At 43.6% G+C, this 22060-nt stretch overlaps 1 protein-coding gene across 2 annotated transcripts in view; it reads left to right on the forward strand.

Moving 5' to 3' along the window:
• The first annotated feature begins 1604 nt into the window (after window positions 1-1604).
• The window catches only part of LOC119173792 (sodium-coupled monocarboxylate transporter 1), a 40575-nt gene continuing 20119 nt past the window's right edge, over window positions 1605-22060 (forward strand). The window contains exons 1-12 of one of the 2 annotated variants that reach the window (XM_075895774.1): window positions 1605-1833; window positions 3404-4629; window positions 7039-7107; window positions 9333-9384; window positions 10138-10205; window positions 12170-12250; window positions 13775-13848; window positions 15712-15852; window positions 17053-17182; window positions 18373-18461; window positions 20892-21001; window positions 21091-21158. In XM_075895774.1, coding sequence (XP_075751889.1) covers window positions 4291-4629; window positions 7039-7107; window positions 9333-9384; window positions 10138-10205; window positions 12170-12250; window positions 13775-13848; window positions 15712-15852; window positions 17053-17182; window positions 18373-18461; window positions 20892-21001; window positions 21091-21158 — 1221 coding nt within the window. In that variant the 5' untranslated portion in view covers window positions 1605-1833; window positions 3404-4290. The remainder of the gene's footprint in view (window positions 1834-3403; window positions 4630-7038; window positions 7108-9332; window positions 9385-10137; window positions 10206-12169; window positions 12251-13774; window positions 13849-15711; window positions 15853-17052; window positions 17183-18372; window positions 18462-20891; window positions 21002-21090; window positions 21159-22060) is intronic. The other variant, XM_075895773.1, reaches the window with a different exon arrangement.

The following is a 22060-nucleotide window of genomic DNA, read 5'->3' on the forward strand; positions in this document are numbered from 1 at the left end:
TGCCATGAAGACAGTGAAATCATGAAATCGAGGTGGTTAAAGGTGAGAAGTAGACACGAAGCGCAATCCGTAAGAAAGTGTGCGTGTGCCACTTCTTGTTTTGTCCTTGGAAAGTCCGCTGGAAAGTCCGTTGTTTTGTCCTTGGAAAGTCCGTGCTTCGATATGCGAAATATATGATGAAAAGATGCGAGATGGTGGTACTTGGAGTGTTGACTAGATGGACGAACGGACACACAGACAGATGCATGGACGGACGCACGGATAGCTGCACGGATGAATGGACGCACGGACGGACGCAGGGGCGGATGCATGAACGAACGAAGGGATGGACGCACGAACAGACGCACGCACGGACGGGCGGATGGACGCACGGATGGTCACACAAACGGACGCATAGACGGACGGAAGCAAGAACGAATGGGCGGACGTATGCTTCGCCCCACTCTCCATTATTCACCCCGTGGATATGCTGCCATTTTTTTTTTCAGAGCGAAGTAACAACTCAGACACTTATTCGTGTGTATATGTACTTTTAAGTTAGTTTCGTGCGTCATTACACATACTTAGTTCCGCGTCCGCAGCAGCAGTACGGATGCAGCCTCTCATTGGAAACTGCTGGCTGGCTGCGTCGGTCCGGCAGCTGTGCAAGCGCAACTAAATCCGTTTGTTGTGCAACGCGGCGCACGTTTCGATCAGCTTACCATTCTTCACGTGACGGTCCAATTTGTTGCTATCGCAATCATTACTTCGCCTTTACGGTAAAGCTGTGGCTTTCTTTTTGTTTGTCTCCCTCTTCTGATAAGTGAAGGCGACACGTTTGGCCTCATCCACCGCAGTTCTCGCGTGGTATAAGGAGCTACGTACTTCAGCTATTTCAATGCACCAGCGAAAGTTTTACTTTAGAAAGCGCCTTCCATCTGACGTATCCCGCACTGGTTCGAATTTATTAGCCTACGTATATAGACAGCGTATTGAAACACATAAGGCTGAAAAAAAAAAAAAACACCAGGCACGCATTGCAAGAAGTGCGTAAGAGTGGAAATCTACGCTTCGGTTTCTGTAGCTTATCAATGCAAGCGATGAGCGTGACCTCGTGGAATGCATCGAAAAAAGAAAAGCGAAATAAAGAAGTTTAGAGTGGTGGCTGAATAAATTCTCCGGCAAGCCAGTTTGTGTGAACACTAAACAGTGTAATGTACAATGTAACTTCTATTTTGCGGGCTAACGGTCGGTAGTGTGGACGGGTACCAAATAATATTTCCCGCAACCTCTCCTTTAAAACTAAATTTGTGCATTTTAGCAAAGTTTAATATTGCAAAGGTTACTAAATCTCTTTTATTTTATAGCTACACAAACTTGTGAAAATCTGCACTTTCAGTAAATGTTACCATATTTAGAGTACCACGACCAACAGCTGGTATATGGCAGGAGAAGAGTATATGGCAGCTATCTGTTGTTTATGTTCTTCTAGATTGCGTGCAAATGACCCAGAGCTTGGGCACCTTCACTTTGCCTTCCCCTAGCGCGGCAACTGAGCGATAACAAACGGCCACAAGAGCACACCAACCTAGCAAGGTACACCTTGCAACGTCATTTACTCTTGCGCCATATACATCTGACCTCATCTAGAGAATGATTCCATGCTGGACACTGGGAGAATGCGTGACCAACGCTACTCCGCACGCAGCTCGACCAGGCATCAGTTCTGACGGTGACCTTCCTATGTCTAGGGCGTCCCACAATTCGGCAAGGCATAGTAGGTGCCAGAGAAAGGGCACCAGGAACAACACCTTAAAAATAGGGCATCCAACAGGGACGTTTCTGAACATCAAGGTGTGCATATTTATTTTTTCCCATCTTTTAAGGCCTACATCTTACACCTCACTATTCGGTTTCCCGCTCACTATAGTCACACTCTTTTAAAATGTATTTTTTTATGTTATAGAAACGTGCACTATTCGCACACTTCGTAATATTCGCAAAACGTTTTTCGTCACCTAAGGTGTCAGGATATGTTTTATTTTGCCGTCAATTATCTGGTTACAGAGAGAAATCAGCCGCCACTTCGCAATAATTCAACACTCAAGACTGGTGATTAAACATGCCAATATGTCGTTTTCTTTTGATAACTGGGGTGGACCAGACTGATGAGAGAGTAGGGAAGCTTCCTTCATTCACGGCTGATACTTGATGTCAGACGTCCATTGACAGAATACACTCGATAGATAAAAATAATATCCGTGCATATCCACGAAGCTGATGCTGATGTTTGGATGAAAGAGTGTACATGAGACCATGAATCGTGACCTTCTATTTTGTTCTGGTTCACAGCCTTCTATTTTGTTTGTGTCGACCGTTTCTTTTGTCATATGCTTTGATTGATCAGTGGTTGAACGTCGGTTCCTCGCATACTGTTTTTTCGTGTGTTTGGTGTTTTTTGGGGTTGTAGCCTTTTATTTTGTTGCTTCTGGTTAACAGCTTCTTGGTAGCATTTTTGTTGTTCACAGATGTTTCAGTTTCTACATCTGCTGTAGACGCTCGGCGGCAGTTTGTGAACGGAAGGACATTGTGCCGTCTTTTAAGGTGCTTCGTCCTAAACATAGATATCATAATTGCGACTCCCACTTGACGAAATAGTGCTTTGTGATGAACCCCCATCTTGAAACACAGACTTGACCGTTTATCGTATCATAACCATGCTACCGTAGCATGACAGCTGACAGTATATCACGGATATTTCTTCATTGTGGTCACCTTTGATTGTTTTCACCTTGACCAGTGATTGTTTTAACCTTGGTCTACGTAAGTGTTTGTCACTCGATGAAATGGTTAGAAAGCGAAGTTTTTTCTCACAATAACCTAAGCAGCAGGAGATTGCTATGTTATTTCGCAAGCACTGATTAAACAGAGCAAAACTATATATTATCATCAACGTTCTTTTTTTTTTTCAAGAATGACCCCGTGCTCACGGCTATGACAAAAGTTTGCGGAGCTCGTCTTTAATGAACGAAGCCCTGAAGAGGCAGCTAAGCGCGTTTGAGCATAAATCACAAGTTTTGTCGCTGGTATACGCCTGGTATAAAATTACGTCGGCAACAATGTGAGTTTGATGCACTAATCAGCTCTTAGATTCAGCGGCACCTCGCTAAAAATAAAACTGGTACATGGTTAGAGCTCTGAAGCACCGCCTGAACAGAACATGGCTGAACAGGCTGGTTGTGCCGCACTCGTAGAGACTCTGAAGTATACAGAACAAAACGGCTGCTCTTTGCAGTGCCTACACTAAGCAACCCAAAGAATAGCTGCATTGTCTCAGTTCCTCCATTATTTTCTTGATAGCTAAGACTTGGCTGTACTTTGTCATATACATTTATACCATGTGCATCTTTCGCTACTTTTTCAGGTGGTCAGTAAACAGGACATAAAGAAGCGAAAGCTGGAGGAACTTTCAAACTGGCTTTGAGAAGTGCCCAATATCGACTAATCCTGATGAAGAAATTTCTTCGCTAATATTCAGATACACATAGCTTGTCGTACAGACAGGTTAATTATAAGGTGTGAACGCTATTAGCAGTGAAATATTTCTCGCTTTGTAAAACTACTGAATACTTCCTGAAATATTTCTTAACAATAGGGAAAAAAACGAAAGCATTCTGCTAACCAGCACTGAGCTATATTGCAGTTCAAAAGTCCAGGTCCAGAAAGAAACAAACAAAAAAAAGACAGGAAAAAATAATTTCATTGCCCAAGACACAATTCCTCATGCAAAGGAAATTGTAAGGAGGCAGGTGAACTTACTCAATCTTTATAAACGCTCTAACTAAATCGTTATCACTGGAACAAGCTAAGACGGTTGATGAACTCAATTGTAACAAAGAAAGCGTAAGATCACTTTCCGTTGGAGGTAATTGGCAATGCGCTTTGGAATGATTGAAATACTGAATCAGTTGATCCTGAAAGCGAACACGATGAACCGGATTCAAACAATGTAGAAGACAACAGAAGTAAAAAGAAGTTGCACTGGAAAAACGTTATGAAAGTGTTATGAAAGGGTAAAGCCGAATTGAGATCTACAGTGGACAGGTGAATGACACGCTGCGAGGCAGAAGACTTGCTTTGAGAGCGACGGCATCGAGACCACGGCTGACTTGCGGCAGTACGATAGCAGGGTGACGTAAGGGTCAACAAAAATTCAAACAAAATTCAAGAGGTAAATGTTTTGACTGAAGAGCACACCTCAATTTCGAAGCGGTGACACTCAACGCAGATCTTCGAAAGCTCTATACGAAGATGGCGGCCCCTCACTTCGTAGCACTTGACTACGTGGTGCTCATGTGTTTTTTGGCGCTGTCGGCCGGCATCGGCGTCTTCGTGGCATGGCGCGACCGCCGCACAAAGTCCAACAAGCACTTTCTGACGGGAAACAGGCAACTCAACTGGCTTCCCGTCTCCCTGTCCATGATGGCCAGCTACCTGTCCTCTATCGGCATCCTGGGCCAGCCATCGGAAGTGTTCCTGCGTGGTTCGATGTTATGGACGAGCGCCATATCTGCCACCGTGTCTATCACTGTTGCTGCATTCGTATTTCTCCCCATGTACTACAAGATGGACATCACAAGCATCAACGAGGTTCGTGTATGACTTCACTGCATTGCTCTTCTTTTTAAAAGGTAAAGGCGCCAATTTTATGGAGGTACATATACAAGGCCATATGAATCTCGTTTATAAATACATGGCTGAATAAGTGCAAGGCTCTGTAAATGCTGGTAAGGTACTTTATTTCGATATTGCTAAAGTCAATTTTCCTTGACGCATTTATCGACATTGACACAAGCTTGACGTCAGGCTAGTACAAATTCTGGCGACTTTACGCAGCAGTCTGGCTAGTTGCGATGGCGTAAGGCACCAAAACTTTCAAAATAGACGCTTCTGCATCACAAACGTAGCCACCAATGCGGAGTGGCTGTGGAAACGCCGCAAAATCTTGCACGAGCAGGTGACAAAAAGCTAGTTATGACGTCAGGGTACAATAGGAACCGAAAAAAGCTTTCAAAACAAAAATAATTACTTTTTAGGGTGCATTAAGGCTCATCAGTACATATTATAGGCTTTTCATTTGGTGTAAAAGAAAACAAACAAATTCTCGCGTCACTTCCCATTTAAGCGCGAACTGTTCCATTTGTTCTCAGGATTAGTAGCTGATGTGGTCAGCGCAGACGAGTTTCCAGAATCATGGAGTCAGTTCCTCTCACTTATGAAAAACCATTATTATAAACACCAAAATATTTTGGATTGTTTGCATACCTGTGGAATCGCATGTAATTTTCTAACTTTTATTATGCTTCATTTTATTTGTTTCTAGGGGTGTGCGAATAGTGAAATTTCATCTATAATCGAATTAAAATCGAATAGTGGCTGAAATGCGAACATTGAATCGAATATCAAATACAAAAAAATTGTTAAATATCGAAACAAAGGACAAAGAAATAGAATCTACTATATCTTAGAGCACATAACGCGGTGACTGGCTGCCTCATTGGAAAAAGCTGAACGAGTCTGAGTTCGAGTGAGCCAGTTGAGGGTAAATTTGGCGAGCCCGATTCCGCGTGAGTCCTCGGAGCAGAACATGTTTGAGTAAGTCTAAGTGAGTTCCAATTGTTTTACCATCTTATAGAATAATAGATGTCACTCTAATAGCTTTTGCTTGATATGCATGCCACCCCTACTTGGGACAAGTGCTAATAAAGCGCTAAATACATGCTATACTGTATTTTTGCGTCCACGCACTACGTCCTACTTTACTGCAGTGGTTCATCGCCAATAAACGGCGTGGTTTCACGGGAGAAAGGTTCACAAGTCGCAGGGTGGGAGCATGGTGGCTGAGTCCGAAGTAAGAAATATTTTTCTGAAGCTTTCAAATTGGCTATTCCTGCCATGGGCTCTTTAGCAACAGTATTGCGCGTGGAAAGTCGTGGTGCAGTTTCGGGCTTGACTGTATAGCTTTTAATACCGTAACATGCAATAGTCTCGTTCATTTCTGTGCAACAAAAATAGCAGTGTGTATTGTTCTCTAAGACGTACAGGTGTAACAACCGTGAAACAATGCACCCCGACCAAAATTTTCAAACGATCTATTCACATAGATCGTTTACCAGCATTTAAGGACGGTGGTGCAATTTTCTTGTCTCTCTGTGCCAGAGAAGCTTGGTTTTGCAGAAAGTTATGGAACAGACGAGAGCAAGTCTGCGGGAATAGAATGGCTGCCGCCAGCTCCTGACAGGTTTTTTGACAAAGCACGGGAAAAGGGGTTGCCTTACGGTGGGTTGATTGATTGATCGATCGATTGATTGATTGATTGATTGATTGATTGATTGATTGATATGTGGGATTTAAAGTCCCAAAACCGCCAAATGATTATGAGAGACGACGTTGTGGAGGGATCCGGAAATTTCGACCACCTGGGGTTCTTTAACGTGCACCCAAATCTGAGCACACGGGCCTACGGCATTTTCACCTCCATCAGAAATGTAGCCGCCGTCACCGGGATTCAATCCCGCGACCTGCGGGTGCCCTATGGTGGGCGCACCTATGCAGCATGAAGATGATGAAGATGAAAATGATGAGGTAAACTCCACGAACTTAGTACACAAATGGAGTGTGGCGATAGTCTGAGGCACTCGCTCTGAATGTCGCGCTTTCAAATGATCTTATGTAACTTCAGAAATACCGAAAGAGTATCTACAAATGTTCAAACCACATATACACACCTCACTTGGTTGGCGTGAGCTGAAAGAGCAGACTTGGAAGTGGAAAGAAATATTGACGACCTAATCGATTGAGTCGCTTATTATCCAGCAGTAAATTTCGAAAGCTCAGGATTATTTCAGAAGTGCGTTTTTTTGTTAACTATGCAATGCGCAAATTTAATGAATTTTGGTGAATACATTAAGTTTAATCAATATCTGAGTGGTGTGTGAGGGATGTAATTATGATTTTAAAATGACAAAGCAAGCGCTAAAGAAATTCTGTTTGTTTCAGTACTTGGAGAAAAGGTTTATGTCAACTGTGGTCAGAAATATTGCATCCGTGGTCTTTATAATGTCGACGGTAAGTGAATTTTGCTTTCCAGTTATTTGCAACTTTTCAGGAAACAAATGATGCCTTTTATAATTTTTTCTTCATGAGGTATAATGCAGCTTTCTGATAAGTTATATTCTAATTTCGCGGTTTTAATTCCTTTGCTTTACACATTGTTGTTCGAGAGGTGAGTTGCAATACGAGGGGACGGGGGCACTGCAGCAAGGTAATCTACACCGACTGTAGCACTTTTTTTTTCAAGAGAGGGGGGCTTAGAACACCGCCCTAGGTAACTCCTTTATGCATTGCGTTTGGAGCTGTGCCACCTTCTTTTGCGGACATGTAGACTGACCTGTTTGTGAGGTAGACCAGGATCCAGCGGTCCATACGACCTCCTACGAGTGAATAAAAAAAACAATTCATGCGAGAGTCACGTACGCCTCATTTGAAAGTCCGTCACAACAGCAATAAAACAACAATACTGTTGATGAATAGAAAACTAGTTTAAGCGTGACGATTGTTTTGTTGTTATTGAAAGCTAGACAAAAACTGCATATGAACATGACAAGTTCGAAGGAGAGCCCTGGAGATATAAAGTGTGAATCGAATACAACTAGAAGGAAAGGAAGTCATCACTGTCAGGCCTAAAGAACGTGCGAAACACGCATAATTTTTATCGCACCTTCCGTAGCGTTCACATGAGCGAGCTACTTCAGCCTACTTGTAAGGCGATGGAAAATTCAACGGGTGATAGGCTGAGGGCTTCTGTTCACTGGCCTTGCCATAGCCCATGAAATGCATACAGCGAATCCTGCTATTTATCAGAGGAATCCCAGCCTATTCCATCAAGGCTGCGCCAGACATAACGATAATCGAACAATATCTCTGCTATAGCGATTCGACAAAAGTGATTGAGTTAAACAACTTTATTCACAATAGGCGACATACAAGTTGAATCCAACGTTGATGTCTCTCCTACCAGTGAGCCTTCGAAGAGCGATAAAGATTTGTTCCAGATGAATTGCTCTAGATATTGTGACACCCAACAACTCAACAAACGTTGCTGCTGCTAGGCTGAGACATGACACCAACGCCAAAGAAGAAACGTTTCGCAAAACTGCTGAAAAACACGAAGCAGCTGGCGCGAACACTGCCACCAGCCACAGCATTCGAAAGCTTCTATCACCGCCCGGACGCGCAACCCGCCACTAAAGGCGTTCCCATCTGCGACGAGTTAAAAGCGCAGTGTATTCGTAAAGCATACGATAAGTTAAGAACAAGTATTCGATGAATCACAGAACGATGTACTTTAGTACGGGAGAGCAATAAGCTGTCCCAGTTTGAAGAAACAATACTAATGAACGAAATCAAGAGATACATCATCTTTGCCCTTCGCGATGAGAATGACATGAATGGAGCAAATATGCTTAATCGTAGTCATGTGTCGTGGTATGATCTGTTCATCGCCAGTGATTCTAAAGTATTTTTTAGGGGCGAAGCTCCTGGGGCCGTGGGTGGTTCCCTTCTCTGTATGTAGTATGTAGCCACCTCTAGTTTATTACTTGCTCAATGGATTATGTTTTGTGTATATGTCCTTGGGAATAATATAACTAGATGGCATTAGTGTTTTTAACAGCTTATCCATGGAATGCATGATGATGAGTGGGGTGAAGCATCAGTCCATTCATCCATCCGTGTGTCCATTCGTTTGCATGCCCGTCCATTTACCCATCCATCCATCCATACATGCTTACATTTATACAGCCACGTGTTCATGCTTCTGTCCGTCCGTCCGTGCGTCCATCTCTCCATGCTTCTGACCGTCCGTCCGTGCGTGCGTGTGTTCATGCATCCGTCCGCGCGTTCGTGCTTCTGTCCATCCGTCTGCCTATTCGTCAGTGCTTCCGTTCATTCGTCCGTGCATCTGTCCGGCTGTCTGTCTGTATATCAGTGCACCCATGCTCCTGCCCGTCCATCCATGCTTCCGTCGGACCATCTATTCGTGCATCCGTGCCTCTGTCCGTCCATTCATCTAGATGCATGGACAACGGACGCTTCGCGCCATTCATTATCGCTCACTCTGGGGTTATGCTGTGATTTTTTTCCAACTGCATCAAAGCATGAATGTGAGACCAAAAAAAAGAGATAATTTTCTATCATCGCTGATCGTTCATTATTCTTTGATGTCTGACTAAGCAGTTCAAATTGTTGAACGCACAGCGTGATTGTAAAGAACTCTGAACTTGATTTTGCAGCTTCTTTACATGGGTGTTGTACTTTACGGTCCCGCGCTGGCTCTTGGCTCAGGTAAGAACTTCGCGTACATTTTTTTTCTTGCAACCGCTTGCCGTAGGCTTATCTTATTGGAGAGAGCTTTGGCGTCAATACATAGGCGGCCACCTGCGTTTTGCACGAACTACCGTTGTGGCGGTCTACTCGTAACCAGATAGAAAAATAAAGCTTCAGTCATACGGAAAGCTGACTTCTGCTGCTTTAAAATTGCTACTAAAGGACATTCATGTTGTGAGAACCAGGAAATTGTGTTTGATGCTATTCACACATTTAATAAATAGACTGTCTTAAAGGAAAGCGTCCCAAATACCAGAAAATATTCTAGCCAAGACGAATGATCAACAAAAAAGTGAAGGTTCGAAATAACAAACGACATATGTAGCTTCAGGTGCAACTTTAGTTATGCACCATGCCCTTTGAATCATCGACAGCCTTCGGGTTTTTCGTGTTAAACGTTCCCAGGCACTACCTTTCTGTATACAGTAGCTTTCTCGAAAGCCTTTTAGTACGCGACTGTGGTATACTTTTCACTAATGAAATTCCAACTATAAATGAAATTTCGCGCAAAAAAATAAAGACGGACAAGAACGAAAAAAAAAACACGGTAACAATGCCCCGTCGAGTTTTAAATTTACAGTTTTGTAATCTCTTTATTCCTGCTGCTTCCTTTCTGTGGTGGTGTGCCCCCTCAGTAACCTTTACTTCTTAATTGCGCGGTATGACAATGTTCCAGAAGTGCATATATGCATCACCTTGTTTATCTTACAGTAACCGGCATACCAGTGTGGTCGTCGATCCTTCTCAATGGCGTCGTATGTACCTTCTACACAGCCATAGTAAGTACTGAAGACAAGCTTTGTATGTTCCGGTATTTATTTACTTAACACACAAAAAAATCAAACAGACCATGCGCAGATTTCGAGGAGATCTTGCTATTCAAATGAAAATTAGAACTTTCTTTGTTAATGCTGAAAAATTATTACTGGCTATATATTCCTCAGTTACTGTTTTATTTGAACTAAGAAAAGCAGGCACACGTAAACCAACTGCATCTTTCATCTTAAGCTGTATATACTTGCGTTCCACGACATCTCCACCCAAATACAGCGCTTATTGTCAATGGGTGGCAAACTGTAAAACAACTATAAAGTACCCTTGTCACATGGGTATTCTAAGCAAAGTTAAGTACGACGGCTGTTAAGTCTAACTGCTGTTGTACGTAGTCAGACGACAACCATAACCGCAGTTGATCCGCTAACGACCGTTTCACTAAACAGTGATAAGCAAGCGCTGTTGGCGTAGTAAACTGACAACATGGCAGCTCCCAGGTCGAAAGCGAGCAGCTTGGCTCCCAGCGAAACATCTATCCGAAAGCGAGTCAACTGGGCCTTTGCGATGACGGAGGCGTGGATACGCATTTGGGAAGATACATTACGTGTATAAATTACGTTTATATGCACTGCCACGAAAAAAACTTGCTATTTTAATTAGGCCTCCACCTTCCCGACGCGTAGCTACAGCGTCGTTTTGAACTGGTAGCTAGGCGTTAAAAACGAATAGTTTTTGGGTGTGTGCAGAACGGCGCAGTTCTTGAGCTTGTGCAATTATTTGCTACTAATGGCAGTACGCATTTTCAACATCAGCCCCTGACTAGAGTTAAAACTGTGTTCGTTAAACGCGTACAACTGCAAACGTGTAACAACACCCCTATTTGGTTTACGGTAACTGTGGTTACGCCTTCCAACTGCAGTTGGGTATAGCAGCGGTTAAGCTTACCCGAGTGACAACAGTATGGGCCTTCAAGTTAGTTCTAGGAATACAGTCACTCTGCTGAGTTTTCATTCAGCCCGTCTTCAAACTTGCAAATTATATCCTTAGACCGGCACACTTTCCTTGATTCAGCAATATATGAGCCTTATCATAGTGATATTTTTCTCCCGGCTGCGGCGGCTGCATTTCTGATGGAGGCAGAAATGTTGTAGGCCCGTGTGCTCAGATTTGGGTGCACGTTAAAGAACCCCAGGTAGTCAAAATTTCTCGAGCCCTCCACTACGGCGTCTCTCATAATCATATGGTGGTTTTGGGACGTTAAACCCTACATATAAATCATAGCGATATTTAGCAGGCTGCTCATATTGTAACAGTAGTGCGTGGTAGAGGTTAGTTGGAAAGGTTCGCATATGAATCAAGTCAGGATGCAGGTATGTGTGGGCGGCTCCGCTGTGCGATATAGGCTATAATTTGTTTCATATTACGGGTACATGTCTTAGGTGCGAGCGGGTTATGAATGCAAACTACGCATTCGAAAAGCGCAGCAGCATCCTGGAATGCAAGCTCACACTACAGAAAGAAGAAAAAAAACTCATTGGATCCCATATATTCGCTTAAAGTGACTCAAAGTCTTCTTCACAGTCTTTGTGTTGACCCTCTCCCCCTCTAAAAGCTTTCTTCATATATATCTTGGTTTCGTACAACCTTCAAGATCGGAGGCACTTTGCACTGTATGCCTCTCTGATCGGGTGACCATTGATGAAGCGCTGATGAGATGACGTCATCATCTGATGGCTCGTTATTTCACGTCACAGTGACGCCACACGACGTCACAAGTCATGGTGGTCTATGACGTTAGGATGACGCCATGCGGCGTCGTCACCTCGGGACGATTTTATTTCTTAAGTCGCGTTAACACCGACGTCGACCGTAAATTTTCGAGCTTGGTGTGGCATCTATTTGAAGAAATCAAAAAGCAATGTGCGGAAAGGCATGTAGTTAGCACGTTAACATACATGAAATTACGCAGGGCGGCATCAAAGCCGTGATCTGGACGGACGTGGTTCAAATGGTGCTCATGTTCGCCGGATACATCATGGTCATCGCCTCGGTGAGTTTGTCTCCACGCTTGGCGTAAGGTTTCCGCCGGAGTCCTTTGCTTGCGACATTCAAAATATTAGTAATAGACAATAAAACATTTATACCCTAAGGGTGTAATGAGGTTGTTTTTAAGAAGCCATTTCACCCTAAATAGACCTTTGTTATAACAATTAGGGAGTTCATGAGTAAAACATTTTTGTAACACATCATATACACTTTCGCCTGAGGCGTGTTAGGAAGAATGCTGTATAGAGACCGAAATTTACCGTTCCTTTCGGTACAACTTTAAAAAGCTTTTCTCGAGAATTTTTTTTTTATTTTTCAAGATCATTGTAGCTTCATGGATGGGACTAATTTTGGCCACATTACAGGCACTGCCTCCCGCGAGACAGATAAGCGACAATACGAGTGAAAAATAGGTGAATAAATGACGGAAGATGTTGTTTACCTTAAATAAGTTATACTCGTTCTCTGGGATTTTTTTTCTCGGACACGCGGAACTATGCGTGAGTTTATAAACGGAGAAACAGCACTCACACTGGAGACGAAATATGAAAGAGGCAAGAGACATAACATATTATCGCAGTAACTGCTTGGAAGAAGTTTGAACAGAAATGAAAGAGGTAAAGAGAGATAATCAAAGGAAGGGAAGCTGACCAGACGTAAGCCCAGTTTTCTTCCCAGCATTAGAACAAAGGGATCGAGGTATGAGAAGGGCAGTATAAATGGAGAGCGAGAGAGAGACAGAGAGCACTACTTCACAATTGCAGGGGCACATGACGGCTACACGTAATCGCGGACATAGGCGTGTGGAAGGAGGGAAGGAGGCAGAAAGGTGACTAACCACCCCCTTAGCCACCTAAGAGGAGAAGGACGCGAATTCTGCCTTATAGAAACTAATCAATACATAGTATTGATTAAAAGGGAGGGGGTGCTTTGACGAACTTTCACCCCCCTCCCCTCTTAAATGGGAACCCTGGGAACGCCTATGACCGCGGAGATCTATCGACTTTGAGTAATCATGCAATGCCTTCGCAGCTAATTGTGCCATTGATGCATATAGCGACAGTCCAAGGATCTTAACAACTCAAGAATGTCATGAATTCAATCGCTTTTATAACTACCAGAACGGTATCGCTGAGTGCCAAGTGGTGTGCGAACGTGATGGACGTGTTCTATGGTCTTTTTTTTTTTGTAGCAAGGTTTGCGTGCCAATCTGTCCGCTACTTATATCCAAAACTAGCACCTCTTTAAACACAACTCTTATATTCGGAGGCGGTATAATGATGTTACAACGCAGCGGAAAACTTGCGATCGTGTTTTCAGCTTCAAAGAATGTGGAAGTTCATGAAATTAAAATAGACTAATGTCTGCTGTGTGCTTTCATTGCCAACCGAACATAGTTCGTACAACTAGTGTAAGGAAATTTTTTGTGAGCTCGAAAGCTTCCCCAGCCTTGTAATGGGTCGCGAAAAAACGACACGCAAAGCTTTTTTCAGACTTTCCACATTAAAATGAGTTCCTTCTTTCACAGGGCTTGAAGCACTTGGGAGGCTTTGGAAATATGTGGCAGATCGCCAGCGATGGAGGCCGAGTCATATACACCAAGTAAGGTCCCAATGTGCAATATCACGGGCTGTTTGCGCCACCCCCTAACCCACTTTCCCTGTGCGTGCACACACACGCATACACACGCATACACACGCATACACACGCACACACACAAGCACACGAAATTCGCAAGCATTCCTGCATATATGTGCGCTGAAATGCATGGTGCACACGCATGACACCACCTTTGGTTGGCTCAATATATGACTTCAAGTCATCTTGAGTCGCTGCTCGATTTCCCCGGAAAAGTGTCCCTAAAGGGCCAGTGCCACGCTTTTACAAGCAACCACCATGTGGCATCACTGAGGGAGCGGACGGCCTTACGAATCGGCCACCACCAAAATTTTTAGAATCCGTCAAGAGCGTGCCCAGTAACATACACTTGTCGCACGCTGTAGTTGCTTTCGCTCTTCTTTCGTCCCGGTTAACGCGGTGGAATCTAAGCAGGGAGGGGGAAAGAAAGAGTTGCGTTACGCGTGCGTCAAAACCTTGAGCACGTTTTTTCTATCTATCTATCTATCTATCTATCTATCTATCTATCTATCTATCTATCTATCTATCTATCTATCTATCTATCTATCTATCTATCTATCTATCTATCTATCTATCTATCTATCTATCTATCTATCTATCTATCTATCTATCTATCTATCTATCTATCTATCTATCTATCTATCTATCTATCTATCTATCTATCTATCTATCTATCTATCTATCTATCTCTTTTTTCCCCTTTAAACGAGCGCCTTACTTTCAGTGTGCTCGCGAGCTGGCGCATGGGCACGTGGCGGCCCCCTGCGGCGGCAGCAATAACTTTGCAGCTCAGCCCGAATCAGCCAATGGCCGTGAATTTGGGTGTGTGGTCAGGTCATTTGTGTAGGTTGCATACTTTGTAGAAAGAACAGGGGTTGAGTTTCTAGCTGATTTTAAAAAATTATTTATAAATGTCAAGCCACGTACTGAGCTGTAATGTTTGGCTCACTTCTTCACAAGAGTCTCGACAACCCACTGGCGACGTTTTGTGACAATACTGAATAAGTCTTGCAGAGCCCCCTTAAAACACAGCATGAAAAATTGAACCACACCATCCTTACCTCATATGACAGCTTGTAAAACTGTGTGGGAAAAATACCGGGTACATCGAATTACTCCTGGTGTAACGTGTGTGCTATCGACCAAAAGCAGCACTGAACCCGGAGTCTGAAGAGGTGTGTTTCTCTAGTATTCTCTTCGTTACTTATGTCAGCGTATAGTGGCCACTTTCCTTCATATATTCAACACCATGCGTTAGTGTGGCGCCCTTTCCCCCCTATTACGTGAGTACAGTGAACAGCGACAGGTGGTTGCTTAAATGTCCACCACATTTACACGCACACAACCAAGATTTATATCACTATGGGTGGGCATTGACGTTTAGTAATTACTTATGTTGGCTGATTGCTGGCTGATACTAACTAATGCTGGCTTACTTTTGGCTAATGTGGGACTGCCTTACCTTGTCAAATAAGACATTATTGCACATTTTTTACTCATGTCTTGTGTTATTTATTGCCGAATTATGTTGGTATTTTGTTAATGTATTGCTGCTGTTGAGCGCCAATGAGGGGGCCAGCGGCCTCCTCAAGCCGCCTGAACGACAGCTTTTTCGGCCCGCCCCTTCGTATCAATAACCGCATTGATGCGAAAATAAAAGTTATTGTCATTGTAATATCTTGGCTAAATGGTCAGTGTTTCGCTGTTTTCTTTTTGTTGTTATTATAACAGGAGCTTGGTCTTCACTGGGGCCTTAATTCGATTAGGCGGTTTGATATGTATTGACAGTGACCCCAGTTAACCTTGCATTACCACTTTTTTTTTCAGCTTCAGCACGAACATGTACCATACTTACACCACGTGGAACGTGCTGATTGGCTACACCGTCATCTGGATGGTCACCTACTGCGCCAGCCAGACGCAGGTGCAGCGCTACTCCAGCATGAAGTCACTCGAGCGGGCGCGAAGGTTGTATAACCGCTCAGTCACACCGCTGCACTCTTTGCTTCCTTTAGACACTCATTTAATCGTCTGTTTAAAAACAAACAAACAAACTTGCGACCGTTGGTGGCGATGCCGACGTAACATTAAGTAGTGAAAAGTAACCACCAAAACTGTCATTCTTGAACTATCCGAATCTTTCAATTAACCGTTTTAATCAATTACGGGATGCAGATAGTAAAGCCACTTTCAGATGGGTAGCTCTAGTGTAACCTGTGATTTAGTCGGAGTTGTCTCTGACACTTCGCCAGGAGCACCACTTAGTTACGGAACGCGTTGCACTCCTCCTTAACTGCTATCTATAGATTTACTACAGCAGAGTCATCCTACTGTGACAAATATATATATATATATATATATATATATATATATATATATATATATATATATATATATATATATATATATATATATATATATATATATATATATATATATATATATATATATATATATATATATTGGTCACGATCACAGCAGACATTCATGGTATAGGGAGCGGTGTCTGGAGCTGCAGCGTGTTTGGGTAAAGCGCCAGAACAACGAAGACGGAAGAGAACAGCAGGGACACGGACGAGCGCTGACTCACGCAACTGAAAAGATTTCTTTCAATAACACATGAACGTTAAGGTTATGCAAAACGTACCAACATTGCGCAGAAGTGTTAAATTTGAATGTGAAAAGTTATAAAGCGTATTACCATCACCTAATGGCTCATGTGCTGAGAAAATTCCACATAGTTCAAATTTCTATTTGCAATAAAATTTCATAGATACGCTAGTGTGGCGCATTCATTAAAACGAACTCCGGCTCAATGTCAATCTCGTGCCGCCATCACTAGAGGCGATAGCTGCAGCTGTGTTAACGGCGCGTTCGCGCCGTTGGTGCCGATGGCGTCGGTGCGTTGTTTTGTGACTTGTCGCGACGCGTAGTTGAAACGCGTGCACTTCTCGTTGTCCTTTTTTAAACCAAGGAATGCGCTAGAGTTTCATACATGCAAAATAATAGCTTCGTCCTTTTTTAAGCACTCAAAACCAAGATATTGATGGACAATTATGTTTTAACCAACCTAATTACTGGTATTTTTTTTTCTTTACGTTCGAGTTGAGTACAAGCACGGCTGACGCACTTACTTACGTTGATATGTGTTTGAATGCTTTCCTCTAGAGCACTGCTTCTCAATATCCCTGGCGTCGCTGGAAACCTGATCTTGTCCGTACTATCTGGGCTTACTATCTACGCAGTTTACGGGAACTGCGACCCTAGGCTCACCGGAGACATCAGCAAAGCAGACCAGGTGACGCATGATTCGGTTTTCCTCAAGTATTCAGCCACACGAGTTGTTGATGTTCGATTATTTCCGCAAAATCTGTGCCAAAAATGGCGCTGATTTGAGTCGATATAATCTCTCTCTCTCTCTCTCTCTCTCTCTCTATATATATATATATATATATATATATATATATATATATATATATATATATATATATATATATATATGCTAAAGGAGGCCCCACATGTCTAAGGTTACTACTGCTAGGTATAAAATCGAGGTTCTTAGGCTACCCCGAACACCAATGGACGTTTTATGCAGGTTTCAACTGTAATGGTTAATTGTAGAAATTAAAAACTAATTTTCCTGCACATTTTTGGAGTAAAAGATAGGGGGACCACGAAAAACGAGCATTTTGTGAATTTTCAGCAGCTAGCAGTAGTGGAAGCGGCGATCTTCCCAGGGAAGCCAAGTGTAGTGTGCACCATGTTCACAGGCGTAAATATATGAGGCTGGTTCGAGTGTTAAACTCCTCCCTCCCACATACTCTTCTAACTTCTTTTTTTTTTGCACTTGGTAGGCATACTAATCTGAAGGGGCACACATAAAAACACGTGGAAGCATTCACAAAAAGACTCAGATCTACCCCCCCCCCCCCTTTTTTTTTTCCTCGGGAAAAGAATGTTCTGACGGCGCGTTTGGCCCTGTCGCCTGCTATAGCTAAAACAGAGAGGGTAAAAGCCACCTATCCGTCGTTTTAGAAGCAGCTTTCATAGTAGGATTTAAGTAGTCCCAACACATTCGAAGCACTCTCGGTCATTCTAGACAATATTTTTAAATGCACTCACGCAATGGCTATAACAGGCTTCTGACATGCACGCGTTCCAATTTAGCACCTTAAACTGAAAAGGGCCCCACAACTTTTTTTCTTCAAGTAATCACCCATAGCCGTGGATATTGGGCTTACGGCGTGGTCACTTGAGAAACAATGGTGAATTGCACACCATGTACTGTGCTATAAAGTTTGGCTTACGTGTTCTCAGTAGCCTCGACTACCGATCGGCAACGTTTTCTGAACTTTCTGAAAAAGTGTTGCGGAGCTGTTTCAAGGGTAAGTCACAATTGGCAGAAGTTGAGTGGCTTGTGTGGGGTGTCCAAGATGGCGAAATACAAGCATTGTAAAGCATTATTTCGAATTTTCCTCTCTTCATTAGCTGATGCCGTACGCTGTGCAAGATCTGCTACGAAACTACCCGGGACTCAGCGGTCTCCTCGTGTCCGCTGTGCTCAGTGGCTCCCTCAGGTGAGCGTTTAAAGTACCTGAACAGGCAAGCCTTTGAAGTGACTTGACTGTTTTTCTGCAACGGCATTTTCTGAGTGAGATGCGCAAATTTAGCTCGATACACGAATATTTCCTTCACAGAGTAGCGTATATTCAGAGGAAATTATGCTTTGAATCAAGGCTCTGCTCTCACGATTATTACGTTATTGAGCTCAATTATAGTGCAATATTATTTTATTATCTGCTGTCTGCAAGCATCGCATTCATTGTAAGACCAATATTGCTTGGTCTATGCCCTACTTCAACATGCCTGGTCCCACCACATTATTCATCCTAGCGAGCTTTTTGTGCTCATAACACACGTCTGGCTCTTTTTTCTTGCACCTGTGTAGGCAGAATAACTGGAAGGAGAAAAAACAAACAAACAGGCAACCGCACTTCAGACGCGTTAGAACACTTTTACAGTTAAATGGCAGTTGCTTTATTTGTGTACGATAATGCGCCAATTACGCCCCGCCGCGGTGGTCTAGTGGCTAAGGTACTCGGCTACTGACCCGCAGGCCGCGGGATCGAATCCCGGCTGCGGCGGCTGCATTTCCGATGGAGGCGGAAATGTTGTAGGCCCGTGTGCTCAGATTTGGGTGCACGTTAAAGAACCCCAGGTGGTCTAAATTTCCGGAGCCCTCCACTACGGCGTCTCTCATAATCATATAGTGGTTTTGGGACGTTAAACCCCACATATCAATTAAAGCGCCAATAACCCCCTCTTTAGGTTATTGTTGGGATAAATGCGAAACATGCGCAGCTGCATCTGCTTTGCTTTTAAGTGAGACACTCGAATAAACACGGCTACATGCGTAGGTTTACGCTGAAGTTCTCCATTTCGAACTAGTGATCTAAATACGAGAAACAACAATCCATTTTGTTGGCCTCGTCTGAAGAAGTACGAAAAATCAAGCTGAGAAAGCCGAACCTTACCTAGTTACTCAGCCGCACGAACCACACATAGCAAAGACGCATTCTGTTCTCCTGTTCAAAAGTATTAGTCCTAGGTACGTCTAATAAAGCTTGAATTTGTTCAGGTTGGCATGAAATTTGTAAGTTTCCTTCCGATGTACGTAAAGGCCCTAAGTGAGGCAGCGTTTAACTTCACTGATAAACATCTTATGATAAGCCTCCTATGCTGTGCGTAATCTGGGGTACCCATACGACTTACCTTTAACTCTTTTACGTCATGTTTTTGAGCATTTTATTCACTTTATCATTATTTCATTTTGTGTAGAATGGATGCACGTTTGAGGAAGATAAACAGCCGAAACCTCGCTTTCACGCTGGTCATGACCCACCGTATCCTTCATTTCGCACCTTAAGTACAGCGCAAAAGAGCACAATTAACTTATCAACTTTTCTTGCGTGAACTTTACAAACAAATCGCACCATTTCCTGCTAGAGGGAACCATGTGTGGACGCGAAGCAGTGGGGAGATGGCGAACGGCCACAGAAAGTTGTCATTTATAACCTCTACCTGACTAACGCTGCCGGTGACCATGACTAAAGCACTGCTAAACAGCCACGTCCCTCAAGGCACACGCCACCGACAACGAACGTGATCCCGTGTTACTGAATTCAGAGGCGCGCCGTCTCCCGGAAACGTAGAACGCGTTTCCACGGGGAGCGTAGGAGACGAGAGAGGGAGAGGGAGTGCGCATGCGCAGTGAAGGTGTGAACGCCGCTCTCCAGGGGAAGCGTTTTTGTGGAAGGACAAATTGAGTTAACAGTACCTTGTAACTCATTAGCTCAAATCAACCAAACAAGAAAATAATAGACTTACAGAGTCCTATTTTTTTCTTTAATATGTCACTCTCGAAGCAAGCCCCCCAATATTGAATGGACTTTCAGGCACATTAGTTCTGCTTCCTTCGCCGGTGACTCGGGAAAGAAACGGGAGGCGTAGGATAGGAGAGACAAGGAAGGGTACGTGCATGCGCAAGAAGAATGGTCACGTCGCACACCGGATTGAACTCCGCCATAAGCTTCTTCGCATCTAAAAAAAAAAAAAAAACAAGACAGCGACGAAAGACGCACAAAACACGAAGTCGCAAACGGCAGCAGAGGTTGTGTGTTCAAGCGCGCCTTCCATAGCGCTTAGCCGAGAGGAAATTGAGCTGATAACCGAGGACAAGAGGCGTCGATAAAGTTTGGGAACCTCTTTGCGCGCATGTGGTTTTTATACATCAAGTTCATCTACGGTTTCAACAGTTGCATGTATACACTGATGTGTTCTGTACGTCTCTTTTATTGCTGCTTTCTATATGTTTATTTTGTAAATGTTAATCATGTCTAACCAACTACCACATTGTCCCGTTTTCCGTTTTTACCTATACCATAAAAGAGAAAGCCCTAATTTGAAGTGCTTCCCTTTGAAATTTTACTGTTCTCGCTGTTGTTCAGCACGCTTTCTTCAGGCTACAACGCCCTGGCAGCTGTGACTTGGGATGACTTCGTTCGTCCTCGGATCAGCGTGAGCGAAGTCGCCGCGCTCCGACTCACGAAGCTGATGGGTGAGCGTCTACCAAAACCACTCGGCACTCATGTTATCTCCTTCTTTCTTAACTGCAAAACGCAACTTATCGAAGCTTGAATGTTGCAGCTGCAGCTTACGGCCTTCTCTCCATATCCATTGCTTTTCTCGTTGGTTCCATGGAATCTATCATTCAGGTGAGTCACGCCTCTGAATCACTGTTAAAGCGAAACCTTCTTGGTGAACGTTCTCGGATTTTGTCGATTATGTTTGCTAAAGCAACATTGTAAATAAAATATTATTATGCCACACGGTTAAAAATAATGGTATTCAATGTATTTATTATAACAACAATATCGGGGACGTCCCAGAACCACGATATGGTTATGCCAGACGCCACTTAGTAAAGAGCTCCGGAAATTTCGACCAACTGATTTCTTCAACTTGCACATGCATTAGTTGCTCAGCACAGTATGCGGGCCTCTAGCATTCCACCTTCCTTAAAATGCGACCGCTGGCTGGGATCAAAACCAATACCCACAAGTAATCAGCTGAGCGCCGTAACCGCTTCACCACTGTGGTGGACCTTTGGACAAGGAATTCTACGTAAGTGTAGAATTCCTTTTATCAAGCCACCACTTACTCTTTTGCGTCATTCTCAATAGCATTCACCAGCCGACGTCTTACATTTGAAGAGCCAAGAAGATGCAGAGAGGATGAAGCCTTCCTTGTCACCACTGCACATCCACTGAGAGACGAAACGACATTAGGCTAAGGGTATCCGCAACGAAAACACACCCGTCGTTGTCGCGCTAAGGTTATTGATAGGCACAATGCCCTCACACCTAATCTGATTGACAACCCCATCAGCTCGAAGTGCCCTGCAGATTCTGGATACCCTGTATCCCGTCCAAGTCGATCCGTACTCGGTGACTGTTCGCAGCTTTTGCGGCTTTTCGGGCATGTGCAGTACACGCGCTGCTGTGCGTGCTACCGTATAACTTCGTCTCTCTTTCTTTCTCAATCCTTTCCCTCCGATTTACTCCTTCCCCAGTACAGGTTAGCAAACCGGGTACAATCTGATTAACCTCCCCACCTT

Source organism: Rhipicephalus microplus, chromosome 5 (assembly GCF_043290135.1).
Source record: "Rhipicephalus microplus isolate Deutch F79 chromosome 5, USDA_Rmic, whole genome shotgun sequence".
Classification (NCBI taxonomy): domain Eukaryota; kingdom Metazoa; phylum Arthropoda; class Arachnida; order Ixodida; family Ixodidae; genus Rhipicephalus; species Rhipicephalus microplus.